General features: G+C 43.2%; 1 protein-coding gene across 2 annotated transcripts; it reads left to right on the top strand.

Annotated features, from left to right (window-relative positions):
• Window positions 1-262: 262 nt before the first annotated feature.
• LOC4345159 (succinate dehydrogenase assembly factor 1, mitochondrial) lies at window positions 263-8,152 on the top strand. 2 transcript variants are annotated; one of them, XM_015792569.3, is made up of 3 exons: window positions 263-523; window positions 6,985-7,276; window positions 7,865-8,152. In XM_015792569.3, exons 2-3 carry the CDS (start codon window positions 7,013-7,015, stop codon window positions 7,880-7,882), a joined length of 282 nt encoding a protein of 93 aa, XP_015648055.1. In that variant the 5' UTR covers window positions 263-523; window positions 6,985-7,012; the 3' UTR covers window positions 7,883-8,152. The 2 variants fall into 2 exon arrangements, with proteins under 2 accessions (XP_015648055.1, XP_015648054.1); XM_015792568.3 differs by lacking the exon at window positions 263-523 and adding an exon at window positions 5,590-5,676.
• The last annotated feature ends 2,132 nt before the right edge of the window (window positions 8,153-10,284 follow it).

Raw genomic sequence — 10,284 nt, 5'->3', positions numbered from 1 at the left:
TGCCATGTAAGCGCCACGTCAGATGAAGACTGAGTCAAATTAGCCACGTAGGCACCACGTCAGCTAAAATCACTGTCAAAACCGCCGAGGGACCTCGTCGTACCCGGTTTTACGGTTCATGAATGAAAATCAGACTGGACGACAAATAGAGGGACCTTAAGTGAACTTATTCCTTTCCTGATTCCTCTCAGCCCGCACTCTAACTGGGTCGCACCTCAGCCCATTTCGACATTTTCCCCAATTCCCCTCCCCATCTAACCCTAATCACCTAATGCCGAAACGCCAAACCCTGCCGAGCAAGAGGAGGCGTGCGGCGGGCGCAGCGTGCTCCGTGCTTGCCGCGAGCTGGCGCAGACGGCAGCGCAGCGGCGCGGTGAGCGCGGCACAGGCTGCAACGCTGCTGGTTGCAGGGAGGCCAGAGGCAGTCAGGAAGCGCCTCGGCCTTGGCCGCTCGGCAAGCAGGGAAGGACGGTGGCAAGGTGCCTGGTTCCTACTTGGATTTGGCCATTTGGGAGCCTCAGAGGTTAGTACTTCATTCACTGATTTACTTGTTTGGTCTACGCTTTTTACTTCATAGTTCCTAACTTGTAGAATGCAGATTTGATTTAATTAGCTAGTTAGGAGCCTAGGACTATAGTTAGTTGGAATGTAGGATTTGTAGCATTTGTTCGTAGGAACCTCAGTTGCAACTGCTGGTGTTGAGGGGGGTATTTTCTTCGATGAATTATATCAAAACAAGCTGAGAAACAAGACAGGACAACAAATTTTTGAATGATTAGTTAGTTACATTCATTGAAAGGGAATTCTTCTTGCAAGTTAAAGATGGGGAAATCATGACTCTTTTCAAAATATATATCAAAAAATTAATCTCTAAATTGTAAGATTTCTTATTGTTTTATCATTTTCTATCCTTCATGTGTTTGATGTGGCACTTTGATATGACTTCTATATGGGTTATATATGCTGTACATTATATAATTCTATCAATATATGAATGAATTAATGCTCAATTTTGTGTTATATATGCTATATATTGCATAATTACTAGTGTTTAGGTGTAGGAATTTTTTTATCCCCTTCACATTTCGAATACACAAGTTAAAAATCCTGGGCCCGCCTCATTGTTTACATGACTGCATTACAATGATCACAGTACCGAACATGGAACAAGGAAGATGCTAAGTAAAGAAACATGCTGATCCCCTCGCTGAGGCATGTGCTAAGACCTGTTTGGTTTATATCTTTTTAAAATATATGCTCTACCAAAATTTTGATAGGTAGTAAAATAGGCACTTCACCAAAACTAGCCAGCGGAGTCGCACGTATGCGCAACTTTTGATCTCGTCGTTGAAATCAACATAGATGAAAAATACGAATAACCAAATGAAATAGATGAGTGGACTGTGGAGCATATTTTTTCGGAGGGTAATAAAAATAGTTGGATAAGGATAATCTGCAAGTTACTTTACTGTGGTAGGTTGGACGTTTCCAGCTATCATCTTTTTCACATGAGTCTGAAGCGTGGATGCTGCTATGTAATTTTCTTTTCATCTTCTTTATCTCTCTCCCCACATGCGGCATTAGAGCAAGTTTAATAGTATCACCCGTAGCAAGCTACAATTGTTTCCAGGTCATCTAGAGTTGATTTAAAAGCTAACCCATGCAATAAGTAGGCTCTAGAGGTGATGCATCGTTAATCCATAGCTTATATCCGCTCTCTGCTGTGCTAGCTGGTGTTTTGCATATTTAACTTATTTTCTCTGTCCTTGCTAAGCTTTTCACCTCGAGACAAGAGCTAGAGCCCGCGACAGAATCGTCACTTGCTCACGCTCTCTCTCCTTCCCTCTCTCCTCCAGCGCAGCAACACAGCCGACGTGGTACTGTTATCGTCAGTACACGCTGGTCTATTGTACCCACTCTTATTGCGGCAGCGCTGCTACAGCTAGTTGCGGTGCAGCCGCGGTAACAGCTAGCCAAAGAGAGAGACTACATCTACATCTTGCTTCATCAGTTGCCCATATTCTTTAATAAGCCAAAACAACTTTATTAGAGAATAAAAGTTAATTTAGAGATACAACTTTTATGTATTTGTTCGTAGCGACTTAAAAATCAATGCTAAAAAAATTACGTTAAAAATATCTTAAAATCAACTTCAAAAGCAAGTTGAAAATTTAAATTTTGGCTTTTGCTTTGACTTATAACGCCAACCAATGGGACTCCTACCTATTTATATGGTTTTTCATGAAGTCTATATATCCCTCTGTTTGTTGACTGGGATGGCTATATATCAAATCCAATGGTTGATATTTCTTATTCATATTCTATTTTTTCTCAATCCAACTGTCCCTATTTACTTGCTTATCCTTTCTTCCTATATAGTTGGTACGCACTATAAGTCATTTATGCTATAAAGCTCAAATTCTGAGACCACATCATCAAGATTATATTAACCATTAGATCATCTTGCGTCTATGCAAATTAACTGTTAGATCAAGTTCTTCTCAGCCGATGGCATCCGAGAGGACCAATGCTTTTTGTCTTCTGGTTAATTACCTCATGCTTCATTATATCTCCCTTTATCACTAACCACTAACCAATACACATCTCCCACCCAAAGCCTACACCACTACATTTGTGTCTACCTCTTTATCATTCCCTTTAATTTTTCTAATGCATCTACTAGCCATATCTAGGTTGATCCAATGGATTTTCTTGGAATATTTATGCTTGAACAGGCTTCCTCAATCATCTATAAGGAGGAAATGTCAATGGTCCAATGAAATTTTGGTTTGTCACTGGCATAGATGACATCGAAAATTTGTTGGACAGATTACAACACTCGATGATCTTTACCAATTGCAAGAATGTCTATCTATGTCTATCTCCTATGGTGATTGGTTTTTGGTACTCTATCATGATCTTGCTTCTTTTCATATCTGATTTCTTCGTGTTAAAAGGTTATGCCAAATCTTTGTGTTTTTCAGACCGAAAATCACTAAATTTGTTTCTCCACAGTTCCTCCAATTTACTCATAAGTGAACATGTTTCTTGAAATTACTAGATTCATGCACCCAACACTTGTCTTTTTTTAAGATCATATACCAACATATGCATGCAGCGTTATCCGTATTTTCTCTTCGTTTTCTCGCAAAAAGAAATATTTTATTAGTTGTTTAAAATATCTGAATGAGATCTTAAGCCAATTTAGTACATCATAAAAATAGTGTCATGTTTACTTACCGTTTATGGTTCTTCGAAATGGGAGTATCTTAATTGGAACATGTCATTTCTATTCATATAGCAATTTCAATGTAAAGATCGAACGTTTAAGCATGTTGATCATGCAATTATGATAAATTTATAGCTATATGGTCCCTTCTATGTAATGATACTATACCAATAGTCAAAAGTTCTAGAATTATATCTTACAAATTCACGATATAGCTATCCCGCAGCAACGCGCGGGGTACCAACTAGTGTGAATCAATGAGAATTCCTGAAAACATTTTGCTTTCACTAATCTAGATATTACCATACCAAACAATCTGGTATTACTCATATACATATGTCTAATTGGCATCAATCTAAATACATTTCTTTAAAAAATTCTAGCCTACTAATTTTTTTGGCAGTGTATTTGGCTGCGTTCGAGACTGCATGCTAGTAACTGTGGCCTCCAAAAACGGAGCAATTCATTAGCGCGAGTATTAGCTATTTTTTTTTTCAAAAATGGAACAATATGATTTTTTTAAACAACTTTCGTATAAAAACCTTTTGCAAAAAAACGTACCGAAATAGTAGTTTGAAAAGCGTGCGCACGGAAATCGAGATGGAAGAGTTGGGAACACGTCTTATCTTCTTGTCTTCACCATGGGCCATGGCTATAGTTTCGAACAAGGAATAAGTTCACCGGAGGTCCCTCAACTTAACCGCGAGATTTTTTGAGGACCCTCAACCACAAAACCAGAAATGTTCGCCCCTAAACTCATTCAAACCGTTCACCGGAGGTCCCTTAGCAGTATACATTGGTGGTTTCGCTAATGTGGCATCCTAGTCAGCAAAAAAAAATTTTAAAAAAATACGTGGAGCCTACATGTAAGTAAGAAAATGATGTAGGCCCCGTTTTTTTCTCTTCTTCTCCTCTTCTCTTCTCGCGCGGGCGGAGACAGGCGAAGCGACGGTGTCGGCGGGCGAGCACGGTTGCGACGACAAGCGGCGGGCGAGCGCGGCTGTGGCGGCAAGTAGCGGGCGAGCGGCGGCTTTAGGTGCGGGCGAAGAGGGGACGCGGGGGGCACGGCGGGTAGAGCGGAGGTGGACGAGCAGATGGGGGAGAGAAGGCCAGCGGCGGGGGAGGGGGAGAGTGGCCATCGGCGCGACGGTGGCGGCGAGAGACGAGGGGGTCAGCACTTCGGCGAGGTCGGCTGGCGCGACGGTGGCGGCGGGAGAGGTGGCGGTCGGCACTACGGCGAGCTCGCCCGGCGTGACAGGGCAGGCGACGGTGGGCGAGCAGATGGGGGAGAGAAGGCCAGCGGCGGGGGAGGGGGAGAGTGGCCACCGGCGCGACGGTGGCAGCGAGAGAGGAGGCGGTCAGCACTTCGGCGAGGTCAGCCGGCGCGACGGGAGAGGAGGAGCGGATGCAGTCGGAGCGACGACGAGCTTGCAACGGAGAGGAGCAGCTCGCGGGGGAAAGGAGCGGCACGTGGCGCGGCACGGCGGCGGAGGAGAGGAGTGGCGACAGCAGCCACCGCCGGCCACATCCCTCGCACGTCTGCGCTCGCCGCCGCCGCGCCGCCCGCCGCACCTGCCCCCCCCCCCCCCCGCTGGTGCACTTCAACGCTACTCCTCTTCGCCGCCAAGCTCGCCGTCACGCCGCTCCTCTCCCTCGCCGGTGCGCCACGCGCGGCTCCTCTTCACCGCCGAGCTCGCCGTCGCCCCGTCACGCCAGCCGCCTCTTCCTGTGCTCTCGACGCCCGTCGTCGCCCTCAACCGCTGCTGCTCCGCTCCCACGCTCACCCGCCGTTGCTCCCGTGCTCCCTGCGCGCCGCCATGTCCGCTCCATCCCGGCCGCCACGCCCGCATCTGCCCACCTGCTCTGTGCCGCCCGCTTGCCGTGCTCTTTTGCTGCTCGCCGCTGGCCTCCCCTCACCGAAGAAGAGAAGAGAGAAGAGAGAAGAGAAGAGGAGAGGAAAAGAGGAGAGGGCGGCTGACATGTGGGCCCCACGTATTTTTTTTAATCTTTTTTGTTGACTAGGATGCCACGTCAGCGAAACCACTAATGTATACTGCTAAGGGACCTCTGGTGAACGGTTTGAATGAGTTTAGGGGCGAACATATCTGGTTTCGTGGTCGAGGGACCTCAAAAAATCTCGCTGTTAAGTTGAGGGACCTCTGGTGAACTTATTCCTTCGAACAAAGCGATCTGTTTTAGGCCGTTTCAACCAACCATGGGCCAATCTACTCCCAGCCGGGCCCAGCCCCACATCAACAGTTGATGTCCGAGGGCCGGAAGGCCCAAGACGCTCCAGGCCTCGGCCTCTCGGTGAATCGAGTCGAGAGAAGAGAAGAGACCGAACGGCCGGCCGCGAGGTCGCCCACGTCTCTCGGTCTCTCCGCCTTCCCCTTCGACGGCGCGGCGGCGAGGCGCAGCAGCGGAGCGGCTCCGGCGGCGAGGATCTGGTTCGACCCCCTCCTCCCTCCACCCCCGTCTCCCTCTACTGTGTTGCCGCTGAGCGCTGGAGCCCCTACCTACCTCCACTGCTGCCGAAACCCCATTCGTGGCCTCCTCTCCTTTTCTTTTCTTCCCGTTGAATCGCTGCTGTTCTTCTGTAGCCGTGGCCAAATGAGATGCTCATGGTTGATGAGTCTTGATGTGCAGAAGTAACTCCATTTGATGAATTTTGGAATTCTGTTGCTTGCTACTACTGTCTAATGTACAGAGCCTTGTTTGTTTGTTTGTTTGTTTGTTTGTTTGTTTCCATTTGATGATTTTGCTGTTTTCTCACATGCATAGGGACCCATTTTGTCCCACTTTTGATCCATATGTTGAACCTATACCGGGGGAGGGGGGGGGGGGTGCAAAATGTTAGACCATTGGAATGTTGGAGTTGGCCAAGTATGGAAATCAACCCAAATTGGTTCGTCATATAAACTTATTAGCCACATTACTGCTATATACTTCTAGTTGATTAAGGAGAATGGAAACTAATGGTTAATTTACTGCTGAATACTGTTATGGGATCAAGAAACCTGGAAAGGGCCATGGCCCAGTATAATCACCATGAAACTCCACCCCCTGCTGTCTTATACATTCATATGGTGTTTGCGTCGCATATGACCAGCCCCAAAAATCAGTAAATGTTTTAAGTTTTAACCAATGTGTACATGTAAATATGGTCAATTGTTCTGTATCAGAACTCATGTTTCCTAATCATGATAAGTATTGATATTTTTGCTAGACCTCCCTCCTATCAGGATCTGAAGCCAACCTATTACTATTAGCCATACAGTTTTGCAAACTGATTCTGATTCTTCTAAGGATCTGATTCACGGAGAATCCTTTGGATTTCCTTTTTTGATCAATGATAACCTCTGCATTGTTGTCATAGCGTATTATTATACCATCTTCGCATTTGAACTCTTTACATGTATGTACAATTACACCTCAAATTACTTCGGATCTTTCTAGAGGCATTTGGGGCACTGCGTCTTTGATTACAGCAACAATAACATCACCAATACATCAGGATCAGAATTTGGAGGCTGCCAAATAGGCACTTACATATCTTTGCAAGTCAGTCTCTGCAAATTTAGATAATCTGCAACTGCTATACTTTCTTTAGTGTTATCAGCTCAGCTGGTCTGTAGGAGAATATGAGCATCGCTCGTGCTAGTCGGTTTAAAGGGACAAATTTCCAGTAGTGTTTATTCAATTGCAGAATGTGCACATCATATTAAGTTGACTCATTTTGTAATTGCATGTTTTAGGCTTTGATGGTTGCTTGACAAGGATGAAATGGCCTCCCGTTCAAAGTTATCTGGTATTCAGAGGCAGGTATTGGCATTGTACAGAGGATTCCTGCGGACAGCAAGGCTCAAGTCTCCAGAGGAGCGCCACAGAATTGAGTCTGTTGTCTCAGCAGAGTTCCGTGAGAATGCAAGAAACATTGATCGGAAGAACTTTGTGTACATTGAATACTTGCTGAGAAGAGGGAAGAAACAGCTTGAGCAGCTCAAGGACCCTGATATTACTGGACTATCAACCCTTGAAATTAATAAGGTATATAAACCTTTGAATTTGAAATAATCTATTCCTTGTTCTCCATGAACCACACTGGTCTTATTAATTAGTTCTTTGATCCTTCCCTTTTAAAGTAAATGTTATAACTGACTTACAATTGCCTATATATAAATGTTGAACCACGAAAGAACTGCCAATGAGTTCGGCTGGTCAGCATGCAACCCGGTTTCGATCCCCAGTGTCCAAGGGGACCCCTCAGTTAAAAAATCATCTAGTTCAAAATAAAAGAAAATGTAGCAAGAATTAGATATTGCAACCATGTGGTTTATGTAGAAATTACTGAGGGTTGAGACTAGGAGCTCCCAAATTTCACTTTGATTAACTGTAACATTTTGCATATTGCAAGATCTTATGCGTATGTTACTTGCAGTTGTATTTTCTATCACATGGCTCTCTATTAGCCTGTAAAAGGTCATGAGCGGTGTACTGGCTACTGCTGTTTGCTAAAATATCATAAACTCATAATGTATTATCTAGACTTGTTCTTGGTAGTACCAGACTGATAATATAATGCGGTTAATCTTACTGCGCCTTATACATGCTTGCATTTGTTTTGGAACTTTCCAGGCTTCTTCTTTGCACTAGCAAAGTGTAAACCATGTGTTTGGTGTTTGCACAAGGAGGAAATGAAATAGGAATGTATTTCTTTTGATGGTATGCAAGGAACATAATGATCATCATGTATCAAAACTCTTTATGCAGCAACTTTCTGGAGTTCGTTCATTTGGCTATGTGAATTCTAGATGGATTTCCTTGGCACCTAATTTTATTATGAATCAGACATATGATTCATGTATGGAAAATTTTTTATGACATCAAGAGTAATAGAGCCAGAGTTCGCTGTGTGGGCGTGCATGTGCGTGAGAATGGTCTGAAACAAGTTTTTTACTCTTAAGAAATGCTCTGGTTAGTTCTTCTATGCAAACAGTTCAACTTACATCCTTTTAACTATACAAATGTTCATTTTCCATCCCTCACCCAAACCACAACGGTTTTCATGTGACATGGTAGGCACCTAGCGCCACTCTGGACAACTTATCATAGTTAAGGGAACAACACTATGATAGCATGATTTAGCTCAGAAAAATTGTAATGTGGCATGCACCCAATTGAACTTCTCCTGCATGGGATAGATAAAAAGTTTATTGCTAAAAGAGTAACGCAAATTTTAACTCTTTTATAGTTCACCAGACAGCAGCAAAGGCAGCAATGAGAATGTTGTGAATAATGCCTTTGCTTAAGGTTTTCAGAAAACATCTCCTACACATGGCCTACCGGCTACAGCCGAACCACTCACCAGCCAAACTCCCAAAGGCCCACACATGTCTCTGACGAACTTGCATGACAAACACATACCATATGGGATTGCTGCACTATTAGATTGTCTGCGACCTAGATCTTAGAAACCACTGGTTACAGAAATGTGGCTTTGTGATGGTCAGAAATAATTGTTGAACAATTAAAAAGCAGAATGCATTCAACATGCAGACAACCTTAGCGAATGAATGAAGTTTACTTTGGTGAATCAACAACTTCAGCTCACAAAGAAGTACATAGTGAGATTTTTCGAGGGTACAATGTTTCGGTTTGTAATTCCTCAAATTCTGGTCTCCCCTAGGGATACCTTTTTGTTATTATTTGCCTTTCCACAATATAAAGCCCTGGATTTTTCAGGACCTTTTCTCCAGACTGAAATGATGCAGTAGGACCAGAATTCCATATCATAGCTAACCACTGAATGACGGCTGCTTTCATTGGGCCTTGGTTTAGCAGCACCTCAGCTCAGCGGCACTAAGAGCTTTCTGATCTTCAGCTACTTGATCAACTTTACTTATGACCCATATGGTTCTACTACTTTGTAAACCAGCAAAGTAATGCCTTCGTCTAATCAATAAATAATTTGAATTAAGAAGATAGTGTGATGTAAAAGGGTTCTAGGAAAACTTAAATGAACAACATAGTATTTTATTGGAACCAGAATTTGCTCTCTGCTTTCGTACTGTCACCTGGAGACCGAAGTGAGATGGCACTTTGTAGTTGTAAAGTTTAGGTGAATGACATTGAATAGATGATCTCTAAGAATTGGACTATGTCAATATGCACATAATAAGTTGAGCACTATAGCAACGCAGTTTAGATTTTGAGATCTTTCTATATGGTTGAATTTTGTGGCAGGTAAAACTGCCTTGATGATAACAAACAACTATCATATTTTTTTTTGCATTTCCTTAATTTGGGATGCACTTCAGCCAAATGTATATGGAATTACAGTGATATGAAAGTTCAGTTCCTGCAATATCAAGTACAGACTATACTCTCTTGCTTTGTCTTGTGAGAAGACATCAGTGGTGTCCTAATTTGGAATTAGTTTCTCAAATAATGTGATTAGTCAATACCCACTGTTTCGTCTGATAAGCCACACTGTTTAGATACTTTTACCCTTGTCCTATCCACGTCTGGCTGATTTTCCGCAACTCTGTTTATGTCCCTTTTGGTCTCATCAGCATCAAAAGTAGCCTAACTTTTTATCTGATTAACCTGATCCATCCTTACACATGTAGTGTCAATCATTTGACTTGTAAAGCTTATGCAGCCTATGAACTTTGCATGACTGAAAGGATCAGCTCAAACAGCCTATTCTGAAGTAACATATGCTTTAAGAGGTCAAATTATATGTGCTTTTGAACAGGAGAGATGTCGATGTCATAACACCGAGATAACAATTTTTGTAATCTTCCAAAGACATGGAACTGACATGCTTATCTCTACTGCTGATTTGGTTACATCTACCTTGAATTACTTTCCATCTGATGTTCAAGTCTATGCATTCTGGCTTCCTGTGCCGCATATCATCTATGATATGCACTTCTGACAATGGCAACTCATTATCAATTTATTTGTTGGTTATTGATCTGTACATGAAGATGCAATAATTCCTACTTAGTGATATCAAAGCTTCAGTTTTGCATACACTCATCTTGTCATCT

This window comes from Oryza sativa, chromosome 8, assembly GCF_034140825.1.
Source record: "Oryza sativa Japonica Group chromosome 8, ASM3414082v1".
Lineage (NCBI taxonomy): Eukaryota > Viridiplantae > Streptophyta > Magnoliopsida > Poales > Poaceae > Oryza > Oryza sativa.
This window is presented reverse-complemented; position numbering and strand designations above follow the sequence as displayed.